The sequence below is a fragment of the Cervus elaphus genome, chromosome 18, assembly GCF_910594005.1.
Source record: "Cervus elaphus chromosome 18, mCerEla1.1, whole genome shotgun sequence".
Lineage (NCBI taxonomy): Eukaryota > Metazoa > Chordata > Mammalia > Artiodactyla > Cervidae > Cervus > Cervus elaphus.
This window is the reverse complement of record NC_057832.1, coordinates 110,571,716-110,595,745: the sequence shown is the minus strand read 5'-3', so window position 1 is coordinate 110,595,745 and position 24,030 is coordinate 110,571,716. Positions and strand designations below refer to the sequence as shown.

The window sequence follows — 24,030 nt, the reverse complement described above, 5'->3', positions numbered from 1 at the left end:
TAAGTGAAATGCAAGTCACTCAGTTGTGTCCAATTCTTTGTGACCCCATGGACTATTCAGTCCATGGAATTCTCCAGGCCAGAATACTGGAGTGGGTAGCCTTTCCCTTCTCCAGGGGTTCTTCCCAACCATCTAAAGCTTATTAATGAAAAACCTTTGTGTTACCAATTTACCTTCATATCTTTATACACATAAAAAATAAATCTCATACTCTAGCTGCCTCCTTTCTTTGCAACCCTGAATGATAACTCAGTAGCATCAACTGGTACAGGAAAATAAATATAATTAATGTTTACTAAGTGGAAGGACTAATGCTGAAGCTGAAACTCCAATACTTTGGCCACCTGATACAAAGAGCTGACTCATTAGAAAAGACCCTGATGCTGGGAAAGATTGAGGGCAGGAGGAGAAGGGGATGACAGAGGATGAGATGGTTGGATGGCATCACCGACTCAACGGACATGAGTTTGAGCAAGCTCTGGGAGATGGTGATGGACAGAGAAGCCTGGCATGCTGCGGTTCATGGGGTTGCAAAGAGTCGGACACGACTGAGCAACTGAACTCAACTGAACTGAAGTGCCTAACATTTGCCACTTCCACACATATTGTTCTTAGTTCTCAGAAACCAAGTAGGAATTAAATATTCCCATGTCTACAGATGAGAAAGCCAAGATTCAGAAAAATTGAGTCAAAGTGTTAATAAATTACAAGTTCAGAATTTATATCCATCTAACTTCAAAATCCAAGCTTTCACTCTATCAGTTTTAAAGAGAAGATAATGGATGAGACAAGAGTTCAAACTCATAGAGGATAAGATGTAAGGGGTTACGATGGGGACTGATCAGAGCTGCCACTGCTCCATCAGGATGGTAGAAGATGGTCAACAAAAAGGAGAATAGGGAAATCCTAAAGATGATTTCTTAACTGGTCGGGTCTTAACTGGTCGGGAAGCAGGTCTGGGCCAAGAAGGTAGAATTCAAGTACAGAAGTACAAAGCAAAGAAGAAAAATGAAAGTTATACCAAGTATCTTATTAAGTAACTGATTCTGACTCTACCACCTCCCTAACAGCCCACTGGAGATCCTTTCTCATTACTGTCTATTACTTGCTCTAAACACAAAAATAAACCTCTACTGCTGAATACTTCAGAAGGACATATTGTTTCTTTGTAAAAAGTTTCTGGTACATCATAATTTCTACTGTTTTCACTCTGAGTTAGACCTTAATATAATATTGTAATTTGTTCTTCTTCTGTCCATACTATTTCTGGAATTTGGCCAGGAATGACTTAATTAACCGGCCAGATTCCAGATCTATAATTCTAGATTATTCCTCTTGGTCCTGGGTTTATAGCCTCTAGAAGCCTTAGCTACCTGCGACTTAGGACTCGGGTTTATAGTAGATTAAGGAGTTTACATGAGACTATAATGAAGTGAGCTTAAAAAAAAATCCTATTTTATTCAAGAATTTAGACTGAAAGGGGACGGACACAGGAAAAGTAACTAGAAGGAGTAGACTGTAAGGATGAATTCACTTGCTTTTTTCAGATGCGAGGAGCTAAATGGGTGTTGGGAAGTGGAGAATTAGAACAGTGGGAAGAGGGAAACATGCAAGGGAAGAAACAACAGAAGGAACAGGGCCATGAAAAAGGAGGAGGAGAGGGAACTCAGAGCAGAGGTGAAGGTATCAATACTTCACACAAGAAAGGGAGTGCCGTATCCACTCTTTGCTCAAGAGCAAAAGGCTTCCCCGTGCATGATTTTCTACTTACTAATGGAAAATTAGCTTGGGGTGAAGATCACCTCAAATTTAATACTAAAGTTTATTTGAATTGATTTCCAAAACAACCCAGAGCCATGAGATGAAACAACAAAGCAATCAAATTCTTAAAACTCGGATTTAGAACAGTTAGGGAATCCTGAAAGAGAGAAATTTGTTCACACTGTCTATTATCATTGTCATCCATGAAGACACTTCAGAACCTTTTCTGCCTCCTACTTCTACTAAACACATCATGCCTTTGTCATTTTTTAATTTCATGTTTCTTTTTTGGTATTTCTGACATCATAAGCTTAAGTGACATACAAAAAGGCAACTTAACCATGCAAATTCATCTGCAAGTTATAATGTGCATATTGGGGGGGGGGGAAGAAATGTGATCTTAAACTTGAAAGGATGAACAATTCAACTCTAACTAGATAGATGAATATTTAAGTGCAATACCCTGAGACCGGGAATAACAATGCACAGGCTATGACTCAGCTGGGCTAAAGAGACAGGCTTTAAAAGTACGAATCAACAGTTTTAAGAAGATTTGACTTTGAGAGGTAACAACTGCTCTGAACTGATATCCTTGGGGCTTATTCGGCTTAGGCATGAATCGGGCTTTAGCCAGAGCTTCCAGGCCACCTGCAGACATGAACAAATTCCCAGAAGGCCAACCAGTCCAGTTCTGTGTTCTTTGGACTAATCCAGAAGTAAACAAGTCTGAAGGGGTGGGCGTTGGAACTGCTCTTCGCCAGATGGTTAACTTCCTCGAGTTCTATTCAGAATTGGCTGGCAGCCTGATTCATCCCCTGATAGTGGGGGAAAAAACAGCCAAGCTGCACTGATGCAAGGTGCTGGGCAAGTCCCCTGGAACAGCCCGAGATTTCTGCACGGTGGAGATAAGGCGGGTTTTAATTGTTTCATATTAAACAGCATTACCTGAGCTTCTTGACAGGCTGCTCTCCTTAGTAGGTTATCACTATCAAAGTAAATAAAAGAGAAGGAACGTTAGCTTTAATAAGTAGGTTCAAATCCAAACAAATCATCACTTTTTAAAGTACATATAACTCTTTAAAATAGTCAAGTGAACGTTTCTTAAGACCTGTAACAAATCATGGGCACATCTGAAAGGTACTTTCTCCAAATGAAATCCATGTTAGGTGTTCCCACACAACAGCAGGCAGAATAATCCTCATTCCCTTTAAGATGTTCACATCCTAATTCCCAGAATCTGAAAAGGTTACCGTATGTAACCTTATGTACATACTACCGTATGTAGTAACAGGGTTTCTACAGACATGATTAAGTTAGGGTCTGGGGATGGGAGAGAATTCTGGATGACATAGGTGGGCCCAATGGAATTGCAAGGGTCCTCAAAAGCAGAGAAACTTCAGTAGCAAATATGACCAGGAAACGATGGTCAGAAAGATGCAACCTTGATGGCTTTGAAGATGGAAGGTGGCTTTAAGTCAAGGAGTGTGAGTACTCAGGCAGGAGAGGGGCTCTCCCCAGAGCCTCCAGGAGGAATGCTGTCCTTGCCAACACCTTGAAGTTAAACCCAGGGAGCCCTGTGTTGGATTTCTACTCCACCAACAACAAGGCTTCTGCTTAGTCATGTCTGACTCTTTTTGACCCCACGGACTATAGCCTGCCAGGCTCCTCTGTTCATGGGATTCTTTAGGCAAGAATACTGGAGTGGGTTGCCATTCCCTTCTCCAGGGGATCTTTCCAACCCAGGGATCACAGCCCCATCTCCTGCATCGGCAGGCAGATTCTCTACCACAGAGCTACCTGGGAAGCCACAAAACTGTAAGATGATAAATTTGTGTGGTGTTAAATCTCTAAGTTTGTGGTAATTTGTTAGGGCAGCAACAGAAAAACGAATGCACATACCCTGCGTTTTTCTTATTCAGTAGAAATTACTCAGGTCATTTGCCAGAAATAAATTTGAAATATAGTTGCTTCTGCTAGCGTTTTCTCTAAATCTCTTATTTTTTATATCACAGTCAGATACACAATTATATCATAAATGGAAAATTCTGGCGTGAGGCAAAATTTTAGCTTGCAAAAACAAAACGTTCTATCAGAATATGCTCATCTATTCAGCATAAAGCTTTCTAAAATGTGTTTGGGCCACTTATACCCGAAGACCACTTTAAATGGCTGACTGCCTACCATGCTCCAGAATCTTCTCCTTGTAAGAGTCCATTCTAACACGGATTGCTGGCATCATTCATATAGTAACTTCAACCTGGCTAACAACAGTTAAGAAAACGAATACCCAGAAAACATGAGCAGTAAACAATTTAGAGGGAAGAGTTAAAAGGAGAAAGGGTTATTTTACTTAAATTTTCTGTCTAGACCTTTCTCATAACATCAAAGATCTTGAATTTTGCAACTTTACAGTATAGTAAGTCCCCTACATGCAAACAAGTTACGTTTTGAGGGTGCATTCCTAAGTCCAGTTTGTCCGTAAGTCCAACCAAGCTACCCTAGGTACCCAACTAACACAGGCGGCTATATAGCACTGCACTGTAACAGGTTTATAATACTTTTCACACAAATACTACATATTAATTAAAATTAAACTTTTGCTTTTCGCTTTAGTTGCAGTCAAAGGCTATGGAGTTTTCTTCCAGAGCCAGGCTGCAGGACAAGCCCGATTTCACAGAGCCATCAGCTTCCAGGAGAAAGCACTCCCTAAGAGGAAGTATCTCTGCTGCCCACCTGAAACCTAGGGGCAGTGACAACGTCCCATTACAATCACAATGACACAATACCTCAAACCCTGATGGCTCAGTGGGTAAAGAATCCGCCTGCAATGCAGGAGGCCCCGGTTCGATCACTGGGTTTGGAAGATCCCCTGGAGAAGGGAAAGGCTACCCACTCCAGTATTCTGGCCTAGAGAGTTCCATGGACTGTGTAGTCCATGGGGTCACAAAGAGTTGGACACGACTCAACAACTTTCACTTTCAGTACCTGAAAAGCACATACAGTTCTACAACAAAGATTTTAGGGGGACCGATCCCTTGTGATGTCTACCCCACAAGGCGCCTTTACAGCCAGGCTCAGCCCCCTTGCTTGAGCGACACTGCTCCCTACTAGCCCACAGCAAAGGGAGTCCTACAAGTTCATCTCCTTCCCCCACCCAAGAGTACAAATGCTTTGTTCTTTCCAAGCCTCTCCATCAACTACTCTCAGTGAATTATTCTAACGTCAACAGAACATGCACGCAAGATGAGGCAGATTCAGGGTACAATCTAGTAAAATATTTAAAAATAGTTACATATCAATAACCCTTTGTAATAACCCTTCACACTCATGCCCTTCTGTACAATGATGAGGCAAAATACAGAGCCCTCTGTATCCGTTGGATCATAAAATACAACTAGGTTCCTTGTAGTCACCTGAGCATTCTCAGCAGATTTAACCCTGGGTCTAGTTTCCAGACTGCCCAAGTTTCCATTGCCAGTCTCACGGGACTGTCTTCCTCCTCCTCCTCCTTGCCTCAAGGTGTTTTTCCTAGTAGACAGAATGACCTGTGCCTCGTCTTATCCTACAGAGACATCCTGTTGATTACTCCGTACAAACACATGCTGCTATAAAAGCTGATTGCCTATCTCTATATATCTGTCCGTTTCCCCCAGCCAGCTCCTTCTTCTACGAGGGACAGGCCTCTGAAGACACCAGGACCCTCTAGGTCATTAGTAGACACCACCTTCCTTACTGCATTTCAGCCACGCTGACGCCTGTGGGCCCAGCTGAAAAGGGAAGACCCCCAAACAGATACAGGAATATGGGTAGCATCTTGGATCATTTTTTCTCAATTATTTTTTTTGCTAGAAGTAAAATTCTGATGGTTAACTTGTGATGAAGTGTATTGTTAAAGATCTCAGCTCTCTTGAGCTTACTAATAACTGCTTGATGTATCAGCGTGCTATTGAAAATCAAAAGGTATTTTGATAGTTAACGTCCTGGATTACAACGAGCTAAATGGAATATGTGCACTGCCAACGCCACCTGTGAGAAAGACAGAATATGTACCAATTTAGACATTACAAAAGAAATCCTCATTATAATCACACTTAGCTTTTTAAATATCAAAAAATGGTATCAACTACCTTGATCACGTTCTCTGAACCAAGCTGTACCTAAAACTCAAACTTATCCTCAAAAGAAAAGATATTTCTCCTATTGACATATTCTGAAGGTCTACAGCAAGTTCTGAAAACTATTTCAAAAAAGAAATTTCAAGGATGTTTTCCGTAATGGCAGCATTGCTGCAATAAAACAGAAAATAACTTAAAATCCACAGAGCGACTACTGTGTGCCAGATACTATGGCAGTTGTTTTCATAAACCTTTAGTCTTTGTAACAACTTTGCAGGGCTTCCCTGGGGGCTCAGCTGGTAAAGATTCCACCTGCAATGTGGGAGACCTGGGTTCAATCCTGGGGTTGGGAAGATCCCCTGGAGGAGGGCATGGCAACTCATATCCAGTATTCTAACCTGGAGAATCCCCACGGACAGAGGAGCCTGGCAGGCTGCACTCCACGGGGCTGCAAAGAATCAGACACAACTGAGGGAATAAGCACCCAACCACCTTGCAAGGCAGGTGGTATATTCCCATCTTACAGATGAGGAAGTCCCGGCTCAGAGAAAGAAAACTGACTTGTCCAAGAGCACGTGTTGCTAAGTGGGAGAGCGGGCTTTCAAATGCCTTAATGCTGCTACTTCTTAATTCCAGACCATACTGAATGGGCAATATTTCTTTGGATGCATACTTTACAGCACATTTATTAAGCTATAACATCACTTCCTAGTCCCAGCTAACATAAATCTTAGAATTTATATTCATATAGTTTTTTTGTTGTTTTTTTTTTTTTTTTTTTTTATAAATTCAAGTGCAATAAAGCTCCCAAAGGGAACTGGTGAAACAAACTGATTTAACACAAAAGTGCCAGGTACAGCACCACGAACAAGACTTGGTCCTGACCTGAAGAAGCTTGGGATCTAGGAGCAAAGAACAGCACTTGGTAAATATCAGTGATATAGTAAAAGACATGTTTCTTGATAGATAACATGCCAGGCACAGTGCTGGGTATCTATGACATACAGGTGCATAACGACATTCCCCATCCTTGTGAAGTCTATAGTCTGAAGAGGGAAGAAAGACAATTTGCTAGGCAGTCATCAAATGATATGACTTATATGTGCTCCATAAAAGGAGTGTCTAATAGAGGTATCTAACCTCGTCTTGAGGGAATTAGAGAAGACTTTTACATGGATAGTGAAGTTGAGATCTAGCAGAGAAACAGAAAGCAGACAGGCAAAGACAGGGAGGAGAACGCAGGCAAAAAAGGAAAAAGCATGGGAGAAGCCCGCAGGTGCCAGGTCACAACCAAGGCCAGAATCGGAAGCAGCTCAGGACAGCTGCAGCAGCACACCAGGGAGGAGCCAGGACAGGTGGCCTCCAAGAGCCTGCTCGAACCTATTTAAGGGATGTGGGCTTTACCCTGGGGGCCATAAGAAGCCATTACAGGGTTTTAAGAAGGAAACTGACATGACCAGGGTGACAGCGCAGAAGGATCATTCTGGCTGCAGTGTCAAGAAGGCGAGGGTCAAAGATAAGACTGAATCCAGGGAGACCAGGGAGGATTCTTCAGGAAAGCAGGTCAGTGAGGGTAAGGACTAGAACCAGGTAGGTGGTAGTGGGGATGGAGAGAACACAGATTCAGCAGAGGTTGAGGAATGAACTTAAGGGCTGGCTCATGGGTAGGGGGAGGTCAGAGACCCCTTGACCTTCCAGCGGAAGGTGTCACTTTCACAGAGATGGAAAGCAACACGAAGGACTGGTTGAGGAGGGAGGAAGCTATGTTTGATCTGGATCGGTTGATGTGAGACAACGGTGAGAGACTGGGGGTGGGGGGAGGACCCAGGGGACAGGTAGAAATACACGCCTGGAATTCCAGACAGAGCTCTTGACTAAAGATGAACATGGCTGGACTTTCCTGGGGGTTAAGAATCCGCCTGCCAATGCAGGGGACACCGGTTCGATCCCCGGTCTGGGAAGATTCCACATGCTGTGACAATTAAGCCATGCATCGCAATTACTGAGTCTGTGCGCCATAGAGTCTGTGCATCAAGAGGAGCCACCGTAACAAGAAGGCCTTGCATGGCAACTAGAGAGGAGCCCCTGCTCCTGCAGCCAGAAGAAGGTTGTGAACAGTAACAAAGACCCAGTGCAGCCTGAAAAAAAAAAAAAAAAAGATATACACATAGTAACAGGAGGGATGAGAGGGCAGAAGTTCATCCCTATGAGCAGGTGAAAGCCGGAGAAGCAGGAAGAGAGCGCCTGCACGTCAGGACCCTGGGCAGAGAACAGCAAGTGACTCAGAGAAGTGGAGACCGCCTCATCTCAAAGCCAAAGGAAAAATGTGGGGGATAAGGCTAGCGCCCTTCCCGTATCCCCATCATGCTCTCAATGCTGCCCCTACTCTTGGCAAATGGCATGCTTTGCTGTTCCTAAAAGACACAAAGGACTTCACTTTTCCCCTCCAGGGATGTGATCGTTTCCTCCCCTCTCTCTTCAAAAAAAAAAAAAATCGAAGACCAAACAATACCACCCTCGTCCTTACCCCGCCACACACAGCGCGGCTTGTCTTATCTTTCTTCCTTAACGATAACTGTCCAGAAGTCATGGATAATTCACCATTTTCTCTCCCACAGCACAGAGCACAGATTGCTATACGCAATCTAAGATACTCAATAAATAACTATTTAATAAATAAGTGGCAAATGTTTGAACAGCAGAGATTGACTCATTGTGCTCAGACAGGCAGACTTTGTTCTGGAGGAGACACTGAAAGTTATTCTCTGCAGGAGAATCTGGTGTTCTTGAAGAGGATGCTGTTTCAGGGTCATGATCACTGAATGGCAAGAGGAGGGCTCACTGTGGGGCGGGACAGGAGAGAAGGGGAAACTCCAGTCGTAAGAGTGAAAGAAGTGAAGTGAGAGTCGCTCAGGCACGTCCAAGTCTCTGATCCCACGGACTATGCAGTCATATATAGTCAACACAGACACACAGTCAATACAGACGTACTGCACTCAATACGCCAGTAAATTTGGAAAACTCAGCAGTGGCCACAGGACTGGAAAAGGTCAGTTTTCATTCCAATCCCAAAGAAAGGCAAGGCCAAAGTATGCTCAAACTACCACATAATTGCACTCATTTCACAAGCTAGAAAAGTAATGCTCAAAATTCTCCAAGCCAGGCTTCAACAGTACGTAAACTATGAACTTCCAGATGTTCAAGCTGGATTTAGAAAAGGCAGAGGAACCAGAGATCAAATTGCCAACATCCGTTGGATCATCGAAAAAGCAAGAGAGTTCCAGAAAAACATCTACTTCCGTTTTATTGACTACGCCAAAGCCTTTGAGTGTGTGGATCACAACAAACTGTGGGAAATTCTTCAAGAGATGGGAATACCAGACCATCTGACCTGCCTCTTGAGAGATCTGTATGCAGGTCAAGAAGCAACAGTTAGAACCAAAAATGGAACGACAGACTGGTTCCAAATCAGGAAAGGAGTATGTCAAGGCTGTATATTGTCACTCTGCTTATTTAACTTACATGCAAAGTATATCATGAGAAACGCTGGGTTGGAGGAAGCACAAGCTGGAATCAAGATTGCCAGGAGAAATATCAATAACCTCAGATATGCAGATGACACCACCCTTATGGCAGAAAGCGAAGAAGAAATAAAGAGTCTCTTGGTGAAAGGGAAAGAGAAGAGTGAAAAAGTTGGCTTAAAGCCCAGCATCCAGAAAACTAAAATCATGGCATCCAGTCCCATCACTTCATGGCAAATAGATGGGAAAACAATGGAAACAGTGACAGACTTAATTTTTTGGGGTTTTAAAATCACTGCAGATGGTGAGTGCAGCCATGAAATTAAAATACACTTGCTCCTTGGAAGAAAAGTTATGACCAACCTAGACAGCATATTAAAAAGTAGAGACATTACTTTGCCAACAAAGGTCCGTCTAGTCAAAGCTATGGTTTTTCCAGTAGTCATGTACGGATATGAGAGTTGGACTACAAAGAAAGGCTGAGCGCGGAAGAGTTGATGCTTTTGAACTGTGGTGTTGGAGAAGACTCTTGAGAGTCCCTTGGACTGCAAGGAGATCCAACCAGTCCATCCTAAAGGAGATCAGTCCTGGGTATTCATTGGAAGGACTGATGTTGAAGCTGAAACTCCAATACTTTGGCCACCTGATGCAAAGAACGGACTCTTCTGAAAAGACCCTGATGCTGGGAAAGATTGAAGGTGGGAGAAGGAAACGACAGAGGATGAGATGGTTGGATGGCATCACTGACTTGATGGACATGAGTTTGGGTAAGCTCCAGGAGTTGGTGATGGACAAGGAAGCCTGGCATGCTGCCGTCCATGGGGTCACAAAGAGTCAGACATAACTAAGCAACTGAACTGGACTATACAGTCCATGGAATTCTCCAGGCCAGAATACTGGAGTGGGTAGTTGTTCCCTGCTCCAGGGGATCTTCCCAATCCAGGGATGGAACCCAGGTCTCCCATATTGCAGGCGGATTCTTTACCAGCTGAGCCACCAAGGAAGTTTAAGAATACTGGAGTGGGTAGCCTTGACTGGATCAAGAAGACCCAAGGGGGTGGGTGGATGTGGGTGTGTGTGTTTGTGGGAGAGGGTCATGGAGCTAGAACCCTCTAGAAAGACTAAATCAGGAACTCAGAAATTCCAGACTGCTAATAGGTCAAGAATTTGAATATGAACCAAAGACATAGCCACCAGGAAAAAAACAAGTATTGTATATAAATTCCAAGCCCACACTCCTTCCACTACAGCATGCTGTCTCCCGAGAGCACTGAAGTTTAACACAATTTAAAAGAGGTGCTGCAAAATGTAGTCATATCAAAAAGGGTCCCTGAAGATCTGCTCAGTACTAAAATGTGGGTTCTTATACAGAAAGAAATTAGAAGCTTCTGGATTAGAAAATGAAGAAAAAATCTGCTGATGTCACCCTGCCTGAGGCTTTAAAAGAATTTGAACATGCCTGATACTGCAGGAAATGGGATGCTCTCAATTTATTCTGAGCCATAAATGTTTTATTTATTACTTTAGGACTGCAAAATAAGATAAGCTGTTACTTCAATAACAACTCTACATGGAGAGAAAAATTACATTGATCCATCCTATTCCCCCCCCTCAAAATACTTCTCACTATAGTCTAGAGGCAAACTGTACAGCAATTTCTACCACCAGCTTTCCCCTTGAGGCATGCAAAGAGAGTTTCTGCTTTACACAAAACTGATTTCAAGTTCAAGCCCCTACTCTTTGCAACCCCATGGACTGTAGTCCGCCAGGCTCCTCTGTCCTTGGAATTTTCCAGGAAATAATACTGCAATGGGTTGCTGTTTCCTGCTCTAGAGGATCTTCCCAACCCAGGGATTGAACTCTCGTCATCCAAGCCCAAATTTCATTTCCCGACAATTGACATTTTTAAGGTTGGGAGAGTCCTTAGAAATTATCTAATCCAATGCTTTTCAACCTCCCCCAACGCAGCCTGATCCCCATCAATCAAATGACATGGCATTCCATTAATAATCAAGTTCACTACAGCAGTGATCCTCATCTGGGCAAAGAGACACACACATACCACCCCCCTCCACACACACACACATACAACACATATAATTCTAATCCCTACACCCCACGAGATTCTGGAAGGTTCACTCCAGCAGGGACTCCTTCAACAGTGCCATCTCCTTCGAGCTCCTGAAAAATAACCGACTGACCTAGTCTGCGAAACTTCTGATCTGGGGATCCGCCCACTGTCAGACAGAAGTTAACTCAAAAACATGGCACTAGAACTTAAGCCTTCTCATTCTCAACAATGGTGGTTCTTCTCTCGACACTCTGCATCTACTCTGTTCTCTAAGGCCAAGCCCAAATAACACAAAAAGCAGTCAACACAGCTCCATCCACTGTCAAACTACTCACAGGTATATGCCGCCACTATGCTCACCTCAATTCACAATGGATCGCTAGAGTGATTACTTTATGGCCTGCAAACAGGCTTACGAAAAAGCCCAACTAAATCTAACCCCACTCTATTCATTAACTCAAGAACACTTATTAGCCAAACAAAGACCCAATCTCTGTGCTCAGTGGGAAGGCCCTGTCTATAGTGATGGCTAGAAGCTGCATGAAGCTCTGGGTAAACTAGGGCTTATTCTTTCTTACTCTCTGAAATATAGAATTCCAAAGCCAACTTCCTCCAAGCTTACTCATTCATCGTTTCAGTCTATGCTCATGTGTACTTCCCTGGGAGCTCAGCTGGTAAAGAATCTGTCTACAATGCAGGAGACCTGGGTTCAATTCCTGGGCTGGGAAGATCCGCTGGAGAAGGGATAAGCTACCCATTCCGGTATTCTTGGGCTTCCCTGGTGGATCAGATGGTAAAGAATCCACCTGCAATGTGGGAGATCTGGGTGCGATCCCTGGGTTGGGAAGATTCCCCAGAGAAGGGAATGGTTACCCATTCCAGTATTCTTCCTGGAGAATTCCGAGGACAGAGAGGCCTGGTGGGCTACAGTCCATGCGGTTGCAAAGAGTTGGAGACAACCGAGCGATTTTCACTTTCAATGTGCACTTAAGTGGACCACTTCTAATATTTCAAGTAACTTCTTATTCCTCAGGTTTACTCCACAAAACATTTCCTCTCTAATTCAAGACGGGAAATGACTTAATGAAAAATAGCATCCCCTGAGGGCTCCGCTCACACAGTAAGTGAATCATTTGGGTCTGTTCTGTAGAAATTTCCATCGACCAGAGAGATGGAAATGTGTTCTGCAGGTTATTTCCTCATTCAAGAGAAATAGACATGGAGGAAGCCTAAATCTTCCTTTCTCATCTTAGAACGTGAAATTATTCTATTTTCACCCTCTTATTCGAGCCTCGGCTTTTCATAAAATACCAACTGCTCCAACTCCGCTGCCCAAACACTCACAGAGGCTGAGGTCTGAGGACCATCTCCAGCTGGCTGCTAGGTTGTGCCCAAGTGTGGGCCTTGGCTGCCACTGAAGGGAGTCTTGGAGCTGCTACCGCTAGTCACTTTTTTTTTTTATGATTTCTACCCCTACCTAATTCTCACAAATATTCTGATTTTCTCTTGTGGTTCATTTACTTCTTTTGCTTTCTGTTCTTTTTCCATCCATCCACTTCCACCCAACATGCCAACTTAAACATTCTGTGCCACACAGCTTCCTTCACACACGTATGACATTAACTTTAGTTCACAACCAAAATACTAGTTCTTTCTGTTCTATCAACCAATACATATTTATGTATATAATTACACACAAACACACACGGAGTGTCAACTATGTCCAAGGTACCCTCAGCCATCTGCATAGAAAGAGAAAAGACAGAAAAGGGATGGCATGGAAATTGACAGGTGTTCAGGAAGAAGGGCTTCCCAGGGGGCTCAGTGGTCAAGGGTCCACCTGCCGATACACGAAACATGGGTTCGATCCCTAGACTGGGAAGACGCCCTGGAGGAGGAAGTGGCAACCCACTCCAGTATGCTTGCTTGGGAAATCTCACGGACAAAGGAGCTGGGCAGGCTACAGTCCATGGGGTCACAAAGAGTCGGATACGACGTAGCGGCTACTCAACAACCTTTAGGAAGAAAGCACAGGAAGAGAGAGTTCCTTTCTATCTCCCCCACCTCCCTCAACGACATATCCTGTGTAAGTCGCATACAGAAAGTGGTTATTTACTTTGGGCTCCAGGATTCAGGAGAGATCTGGACAACTTCTGACCTGTAGACACACAAACTCGCAGCTACTGTCGTCAGTATTTGTGCTGGTCCAGGACAGACAGTATATGAGATGCCAGTGACCACCTGGAGAGGGGTCAATTTTAGCATCACCTATGATTATTCTCTCTGCAGTGCTTGGAGCGGCTGAAACCACTGATATAAATATCCCTAAAAATTATGTAAAATTAAAACCAAATATAACATAAATATCCCTCTGTCGTTCCAGCTCAGTGCCCCCGCCCCATCCCACTTCACCTTCTACCAGTAAACATATAGAAAATACATGGAAAGGAGGCAGAATAAACAATGTAGACTTAAAAAAAAAAAAAATAAACAGCACCTACTGATACCTCAAATTTCAGCATCAGATTGTGCTCAGAGAAAGAGAGAGAGAGAGAGGAACTTTGAGATGGCTAAAAAGCAAAACAAACTGCTTCCTTCAAACTGCAACAAAATCTAGAATAAGGAAAAGTCATGAGGGAGAAGAGCCTCGCTACCTTCTACTGCTGCTCAACCAGCCGGGCTCGGGACCACTGACTGCAAAGTCAGAGGCTAATCTGAATGGATGTCCAAGTAAAACGTCTGCTTTGTCAGAAACCCCAGAGATACTGAGAAATAATGCACAAGGCATTACTGGAACCATAACCTATACCAAAAGAAACAGCCTGGGTCTGGTCAAGTGTGGCTCCTGCATAATTTCCCCCTGGAATCTGACATTCCCTCTTGGACATCCCGTCAAGGTCTCAAACTCAACATATCTAAAAGTGAATATAAATGTAACAGCCTCCTTAAACCAATTTTCCCAGGCAACCTTCCTCTTTTTGTATCACCAATTATCCTAGTTGTGGTTCAGTCACTCAGTCGTGTCCGACTCTTTGTGATCCCATGGACTGCGGCACACCAGGCTTCCCTGTCCTTCACAATCTCCCACGGCTTGCACAAACGCATGTCAATTATCCTAGACTTGAAGCTAAAAAAGATTTCTCCTAACTTCCTCTCCTTTAACCAAACAACCAATCATCTTGTAATTATCACAGTTAGCATTTACTGAAGTGCAGCACGTGACATGCATCACGTCATTTTTTTCTTTTTTTTTAAATTCCTTTTGGCTGTGCCACAGGGCGTTTGGGATCTTGCTTCCCTAACCAGGGATCGAACCCACATCCCCTGTGTTGAAAGGGCAGAGTCTTAACCACTGGACCGCCAGGGAAATCTCTGCACCATCTCATTGAATCCTTACAGGTAACCTGCTTAAACAGACCTCACTGTTCCCATTCACCAGTGAGGAAAAGGAGGCTCAGAGGTCAAGCAACTTGACATGGCCAGTAAGTAGCAAAGCCCAGACCAAACAGAAGTCTGCTGGCATGGCATCCCGCACTCAATCATTGCTCACAGTGCCACAACTTCATATCTGCCCTTTTATTTTCCCCTCCTAACGCCAGCACTCTGGCCTCTGCTCTCTTCTATGTGAAGTACTGAAATGCCACTCCCCCGCCCTCGCAGTCTACACGTTTTTCTCCCTCCTAGGCAGCAGAAATAAACTTCCCCCCGCCTCTTTGTTCCAGACATCCTCCTCTCCTTGAGCTCCAAAGACTATACACTGCCTAGAGTCAAAGCCTTCCACCACCTGGCTTTCCCCCTGTTCAACAGAAGAAAAAAGAAAAAGTGAGGTCATATTCTTCGCCAGTCTCCAAGAACACACCATACACTTTCGTTTCCTGCCTATGCTCAGGTCATGAATCTCAACCAGAATATCGTTCCATCCATTCTGCAAGGACCCACTTGAGACATCTTTGCTACAACACTTTCTCCAATGAGGAAAGAAGAGAAGAAGGACAGCAATGCCTCTGATGGAGAGCCTGCTTTGTGCCAAGCCTGATTCTAAGAAAATCTGTGTGATAGCCCAGTGAGATGGATCAACCATGATCCATCTTTGCTTACAGGCCAAGAACTGAGGCACCTTATCCAGGGTCACAGATGGGTCAGAGTAAGTCAACATTCAGATCCATCCAGCGGCCCCCCTCTTCACCAGGTTACTCCAGGGAACGCTCGGAAGAGATTTCTCAGCCTTCTCACGGATGGGTCAGCCTGATCACATGTGAACCCACTGATCAATTTAACATCCTCCAAAGCAGGACAATCAGACACCACGTACTTCCTGATGGGATACAGTAAGATCCACAACACGCCTATGAAGCGCTCTCGCCACACCAACTAAACCTGATTGGAATCACACCTTCAGAACAGTGCTCCTCAGACTTCACTGCGCAGGCAAGGGACCCTGCGGATCCGGTTAAAATGTGGGTTCTGACTCAGCAGGTCTGGGCTGGACCCTGGGGTTCTGCATTTGTAACATGCTCCCAGGAGTGACTTGTTCCACTGGACCATGGCTAGTGCTTTGAAGAGCAAAGATCTAGAAGTCGGAACGGGGGACTTCCCTGGCAGTCTCGTGGTTAAGATGTTGCTTTCCAAAGCAGGGGGCTCAGGTTCGATCCCTGGTTGGGGAGCTAACATCCCACATACCTTGCAGTCGAAAAACCAAAACAAAAAAATAAAAGTAATATGGTGACAAATTCAATAAAGACTTTAAAAAAAAAAGCAGCAGGGAACTAATCACCAGTGTACAAGACCCAGGCAAGACAGAGGAACAAGTTAAACAACTCACGTCTGGGACTAGAACAAAGGGAGGGAGGAGCCACTTGCCTCAGGTGCAAAATTTAAGGGAACACCACAAAACATAGGAACGGAGACAAACACTTTAATACATTATTTTTTAAAAAAATCAAAATGATGAACACAATATCAGAGTTTTAAATACAGGCTCTGTATTACTGATTCTTCTTTTTGCTTCAGGCTCCAATATGACTCTGCCCACCATTGAACCATGTACGTTAACTGTCAAATCTAGAGGATGAAAAATTCTACAGGGCAAATGCAGACATGCCTGGTTTCTAAAACAAATAAATCCTATGAGAGGAGGAGGGGGTGGGAGTTTATGAGGCTTAAAAGATAAGACATCAAGTACACTGTGTGGAACTCGTTTCGATATTGATTTGAACAAAACCATAAAGCAGAAATGGGCATCAACAGGCAAAATGTAAACACAGACTGAATATTAGAAGACATAAAGGATGTAGGGGGGCTCCCCTGGTAGCTCAGTGGTAAAGAACCCGCCGGCCAATGGGGCGGACTCGGGTTCAATCCCTGGGTTGAGACGATCCCCTGGAGGAGGGTATGGCAGCCCACTCCAGTATTCTTGCTTGGGATATCCCATGGACAGGGGAGCCTGGCAGGCGATAGTCCATGGGGTTGCAGAGAGGCGGACACAACTTAGTGACTAAACTTAAGTAGCAACAGCAGAGGATTTTTAATGTTGTTAGGCCCATGTTAATGGCGTTGTGATTCTTAAAAATTCTTTAACTATTAAAGGTACTAACGTATTTATGGGTATAGTTACAAGATATATCTGGAATTTGCTTTAAAATATTCCAGAAAAAAAAAAAGAAAAAACAAAAACAGAGGAAGACAGAGAAAATGAGAGTAAAATGCTGGTATTTGTTGAAGCTGAGTGCTGATATATGCGGATTCATCACACTCTTTGAATTTTTATATGTTCTAAATTTCCATAATAAAGAAATGTTCAAGTAATGTTTTCCCTTAGGCACCCCAACCAACTGACTTTGTAGCACAGGACGCAGCACACAGTGCCTTATTCATCCAAAGTAAAAGGTGTTGCTCTTTTTGATGTGTGCCAGAAAAGTGCGATGATCTCATTTAAGGTCACAATAATGTTGTGAGATACCACGAGGATGCGGAAAAGTGACGTGGAGCAAGCTTGAGGAATTTGCCCAAAGTCACACAACAGCAAGTGACAAAGGCAAGGGCTCGAGCCCAAACCCAGCTGACTTGGAGAGAAGCTCAACCTGAAGCACGACGTTCTATCATCATCTTATGCCACGTGGGGCTTAAGGCCTGGGAAAATATGTTTGCAATTTGTCACCTAAGACAAAGGGGCCACTGGGAGAGGTGACGAGGAGGACCTGGTTTTGAATCAAGGTCCTGACACTTACTAGTTGTGCTCAGTCGTGTCCAACTCTTTGCAACCCCATGGACTGTAGCCCGCCAGGCTCCTCAGTCCATGGGGATTCTCCAGGCAAGAGTACTGAGTGGGTTGCCATGCCCTCCTCCAAGGGATCTTCCCAACCCAGGGATCGAAACAGGCCTCCTACATTGCAGATGGATTCTTTACCGTCTGAGCCACCAGGAAAGCCTTTACTAGCTGTGTGACCCTGGGCAAATGACTTCATCTTGCTGTCCCTCAGCTTCTTCATCTGCCTAGGGCTATTAATCTCACACTAGCCTGAGATTAACAACCATCTCATAAAGTTGTTAGGAAGATAAAATGAGCTAATAAATGTGAAGTGCTTAGAATAGTGTCTGACACGTGACAAGCTCTAATGAAGTATTAGTGATCCTCATGATTAACACCACTACGTTCTCAATAAAGCTGAACAACACTGAACACACCCCTTGGGCCAACTCATAACCATTTAGTTTTACTTGCAATTTTTAGTTTTACTTCTAGGCAATTGTTTTGACCACAGAATTGAAAGGTGGGCTCTTATCAATGCTTATAGTAATCAAGATTAATGTATCATAATCAAGATTAACGTTCCTATGTTCAGATGGAAAAAAATTCCAGTATTAATAAAAACGTTGGGACACATGGCCCAGGACCAGTGCTACAATATGACGTCTGCTTTGCAAGTTTCACGTGGAGGGATGCACAATGTTCGTGGGATTGAAGATTCTCCGAGAAGATACCAGGAAGTCTGGCTGAGTGGCTATATGCTCCAGAAACAAACAGGAGGAAGTCCCGGGTCACAGGCTAAGGTGGGTGGCCGAACTGGTGGCAGAAGCACAGAGCCAAAGGACAAAGCTGAGAACCGGGAGCCGGAACTGAGCAAGAGCAGAGCTTCTGTCACCTGCCGAGCCACGAGGACTAGTCGATAAGCTGTGGCAAGCCTCACCAGCCAGAATCTCGAGGAGAGAGACCAGAGGCAGGATGAGCAAGGACACGGTCCCCGAAGATGAAAGGATCTGAGCTCAAACCAGATGGACAAGGATTCAGACACGGCTCAAGGCTTTTTAACTACTTACGCCCTGCCTCTTTTGTGGTTATGTTCTGTCACTCTTGAAATTACACTTTTCTAAGCTATCTTGTTACACATGAAAGGTGAAATAAATAAAAGGCTGAGATCTCATTACACCATCTGGCCGATCTTCGTCTTCCTTCCCCACTGTCTGGCTCTCGAATCACTCATTGCCCAGTTACCAGCAGTAGTTCGTTTTAACTCCCAGAGTGAGTGAGTACCTGTTACATCAAATTAATTCAGAGTTACTGGCATGTATGGAACCCTGACATCAATCAGGCACTATGCTAAGAGCTTTTCAGTTACCTCAAGCCTTCAATGATCCCATAAGGTACTGTTATTATCCCCACTTTACAGATGAACCTGAGGCTCAGAGAGCCCAAGGTCAGACTGTTAGAAGTGCCTCCTTTCTCATGCTACTGTCTGTTAGCAGGATCCTTGCCGCTGAAAGGGCTCCAATGAGAGAAAGACCATTGCAGGTAACCGCTGACAAGATGAAGTGAACAACCTGGAACACAATCTCCCCCAGGGAACCCAGAAAGCCTGGGGAGAGAAGCTGAAGAGGAATGAGCAATACTCAAATTCTCTTTACTTTCCGCAAAGAGGGTCATTTCCTCCTCTTCAATTGCTCTTTCCAGAGTCCTGAAAGCAGCCCCTGCTGCTCCTGTCAACTACTGCAACCTGCTGTGGGGGACAGTATGCAGAGGAGAATATCACAGGGTTTTTGTTTTTTTTTTTTTTTCCCCTTGAAACTGAGGAGAAAGGAGAAAAAAAGAAGAGAAATTCCCACAGAAGAAAAAACTATAAATACAGCAACATGAAATAACACCCACAAATAAATAATAACTGTGCCCAAAGACAAAGACAGCAGTCCAAAATCGGATGGATAAAAATAACATATGTCATTTTTTCCAAAGCTGTCATACACACACACACAAGCTTTTCCTTACAAATGAAAGTGAAAGCCGCTCAGTCGTGTCAGACTCTTTGCGACCCCATGGACTATTAACAGTCCAAGGAATTCTCCAGGCCAGAATACTAGAGTGGGTAGCCTTTCCCTTCTCCAGGGGATCTTCCCAACCCAGGGATCAAACCCAGGTCTCCCACATTGCAGGAGGATTCTTTACCAGCTGAGCCTCCAGGGAAGCCCACCTATCAAACCAGGGTCGTTATTTAATCATAAAGTCAACAATGAAACACAGTCAATTATTCTCACTGGTATGTGAATCCCGTATCAGGAGACACCAGTTTCCTTCCAAAGGAAAGGAAGTCAAATATATATAAAGTAACAATTTGCTTGCTTTTAAAAATGAGGAATGCAAAATATTATAGTCGCTAAGAACAAAAAACTTATAATTCTGTGTAAGTATAAAATAATTATTTTATGCTTATCTTCTAGAATACTACTCAGCCAAAAAAAAAGAAATGAACAATATGGATGAATCTCAAAGCCATTATGCTAAAAGGAAGAAGCTTAACAGGAAGAATTAAAAGGAAGAAGCTAAAAGAATACAGTTTATATTATATGATATCTCTCATACAAAGTTCTAGAAGTAAAAAAAAGATTAGTCTACGGTGGGGAAGAGAAATTAGAATAATGACTGCCTCAGGGTGTGGGGGACAGGGAGTGATGGTGAAGGGACGTAAGGCGAGCACCTGGACAGATGACAGCATTCTGTCTTACTAGGAGTCTGGGTTACACAGGTGTCTGCAGCTGACAAGACTCAGCGAAAGCAGGCTTAAAACCTGTATATTTCACTGTATGTAAATTTCATTGTAAAGGGAAAAAACAGTATAAGCAACGCTTATACTAAACGCTAAACCCTAACTACTGAGCCACATGGTTGGGTATTCAGGTAGAAGTACATCGATGTTGACAAATTACTTGGAAATGAATCAGAAAGATCGAGAGGACGGACAGATGGATAGCGAAGTGACAAGGCAAATACAATGAAGTCTAGAATCCAAGAAATAGGTAGGCAGATGTTTATTGTAAAATGCTTTCAAGTTTGCTGTACCTTTGAAGATTTTCACAGAATGGAAGAAAAACAAATGTACTCATCTGTAAATTACAAACAGGTAAGGAAGCTTAAAAGGGGCAGGGGAGGGGGGCGGGACTGACTTCCCTGATGCAGTGGTTAAGAATCTGCCTGCTAAGGGAGGGGACATGGGTTCAATCCCTGGTCCAGGAAGATCCCACACGCTGCGGGGCAACCACTGAGCCTGCCTGCCTCGAGCCCGTGCTCTGCAAAAAGGGAAGCCACCACAATGAAAAGCAGCCCCCGCTCGCAGCAACTACAGGAAGCAACAAAGACCCTGAGCAGCCATAATAAATGAATAAAACTTTTATAAAAGGGGGAAGGGGGACACGGAGGAAAAGTAACAGGCCGAGAGAAAGGGTAGGAGCAGTGAGTAAAAGGGAGGAGGGGAGTCAGACCAGAATATGAACAGAGGCCACAGAGAACCACTGAGAGCATGAAGGAACAACCAAGAGAGCCCAGAAGGTTCTGAAATGAGGGCCGCGTTCCCGGGGCTATGTGTCCAGTGTGCACCTCGTCTCTACTAAATGCTAATAAATGCATTCTGTCTATTGAATAAAGGAGCTGATTCCATCTGAGCAATGAAAAATGAAACGGGAACATAATACAACAGTTCTAGTAAAGCTGCATAACAAAGGCATTTAAAAGGTAACGTCATTTAATCAATGCAGCAGAATTCATATACTGAAGTGAGCATCGCTGTCCAAGGTGGTCAATAGGAAAGAAAGCACATAGGATTTATCATAGAGCATGATTAACCTGGGTTCAAATCTCAATTTCACCAATAAGCAGAGAGACGATTTTAGACAAGTTATTCATTTCTCTGAGCCTCAATGTCTTCATTACATATGGAAGTAACATTCTCTCTCCCACAGGTCTAGCTTGAGGATTACAGGAGACCATGTACATACATGGGAACAATGAGCCCTGCACCAGCAGCCCAGCAGGCATAGGGTAATTACACACGTTGCTTTCTTTTATTCTTATTCAATAATGCTTTACACAGCCTGGTGACACGTTTTTTGAGCTGCTGGCCAAGTGAAGAAGAGCAGAAATATTCCAGGTAGAGGGGTGAACACAAGCAAAGGGACAATGAGTCACATAACAGGGAGGTCTTTTTCTAGAGACTTCCGGAACACAGAGGTTGAGTGTAAGTGCTGTGGAGGGAGGATGAAAAGCAATCAGAAAAAGGCTGGAGAGGAAGACAGGGCAGGATCACGCAGGCTCTTTTATGCCATGCTAAGGGGTTGGGTCTTTTTGTTCCAGGCTGTGGAGAACCATTTACAGGTTGTCAGTAGAACAGTGACGTGATCAGAGTTCTCTTTCAGAAAGAATATTCTGCTTGTCGACTGCATGGTACAACTCCAGGGATGCACCTCACATAGGATGTCAAGGGAAGTAAGACATGAACTAGAAAATACTATGACTCCAAAATCTAAGTATCCCACCTGAAAACCCTGCTGTGGTTACGATCACCTAAGAAGTTTATGGGATGAGGACAGGACCTAGGGACACCGGCATCTAGGGCACAAGCAGGGCAAAAAGACACCCTAAAGGCGGGAACTCCCTGGTGGTCCAGGGGTTAGGGCTCAACTGCAAGGGGCACAGGTTCGATCCCTGGTTGGGAAACTGAAAGAACTAAGATCCACCATGCCACGTGGCATATCAAACAATAGGAAAAAAAAAAGATGCCCTAAAGGTAACTGAAGAGAATCAAATGTGGCAGATACCGACTGAAAAGTATCTACTTTATTTAACAACTAAGAGGCTATTAATGACCTCGTCAAGAACAGGGTCAATCAAATGATGGGATAGAAAACCAAGTTTTACTAAGCTTATTCTAAAAAGAGGGAGAGGCATGCAAGTGTGAGGCAAGCTGTCAGGAGCGGTGTAAATGGGAGAAAGAGGGCGGTAAATAAATGGGAACACACGGCTGAAATGACACATCTCAGCTCTGAACAGTTTGACAAATGGGGGGAAAGAAATAGGAAGGATGGGATTCAAGATACAAGTGAGGACTACTGATAGCATGTATAAAACAGGTAACTCATGGGAATCTACTGCACAGCAAAGGGAACTTGACTCAGTGCTCTGTGGGAACTTGAAAGGGAAGGAAATCGAAAAAGCAGGGGACATATGTATACACAGAGCTGACTCACTTTGTTGTGCAGCCAAAACGAACACATTGTAAAGCAACTATCCTCCAATACAAATTTAAAAAGCTACAAGCAAGGAAGAGGATAACCAACAGAGGAGGAAGAACTGGGTCTATATGAGGGTTGGAGGGGCTGGCCCTGGGCAGGATACAACTTCATACAACGAGACAAAAAGAACAGACATGTGCACACAGAGGTAACTGCTGATGTTCTTTCTCTTTGAAGTAGGAGTTCAGGTTGTCTAGGAACGAGCATAAAGAAGGTGAAGCAGGAAACTGAGGAAATTCATGACTATTTCAAAATAAATTTGTGAAGATGGAAGAGTAACCTGACTATGGCTTGAGTGTATCTTCTTCAGGAGGATATTCAAAAGCCTGGGTTTGTGAATTCAGAAGGAGCCAATCAAAATGGTTGAGATTTTGCTCTCTGAGAACTCAGACCTTCTTTCTTTTGTTTGTTCTTGCCTCGATAAATAAAATATATGTCAAGTACTTTCTATGTGCTGGCCTTGGGGATGACATTGAGAAAGACAAACAGGGCCCCTGCCTGCAGAGTCTTATGATAGAAGAAACAAACAGAACAAAAAAACTACAACAGTAATGAGTATTACATGGAGTTGGACCATAAAGAAGGCTGAGCGCCAAAGAATTGATGCTTTTGAATTGTGGTGCCGGAGAAGATTCTTGAGAGTTCCTTGGATAGCAAGGAGATCAAACCAGTCAATCCTAAAAGAAATCAGTCCTGAATATTCACTGGAAGCACTGATGATGAAGCTGAAGCTCCAATACTTTGGCTACTTGATGCAAAGAGATGACTCACTGGAAGAGATCCCGATGCTGGGAAAGATCAAAGGCAAAAGAAGAGAGTGGCAGAGGATGAGATGGTTAGATCGTATCACCAACTCAATGGATGTGAATCCAAGCAAAGTCTGGGAGATAGCGAAAGACAAGGAATCCTGGCATGCTGCAGTCCATGGGGCTGCAAAGAGACACAACTAAGCGACTGAACAACAACAATTACACAGCAGTTCATAGTACTATGGAGAGAATGATGAGAA

The 24,030-nt window shown here is 43.8% G+C and overlaps 1 protein-coding gene across 1 annotated transcript in view; it reads right to left on the bottom strand.

Annotated features, from left to right (window-relative positions):
• Positions 1-24,030, bottom strand: part of AGK (acylglycerol kinase) — an 87,342-nt gene that overhangs the window by 52,965 nt on the left and 10,347 nt on the right. The window contains exon 3 of the mRNA XM_043872331.1: positions 2,707-2,746. Within this exon, the coding sequence (XP_043728266.1) occupies positions 2,707-2,746 (40 nt within the window). The remainder of the gene's footprint in view (positions 1-2,706; positions 2,747-24,030) is intronic.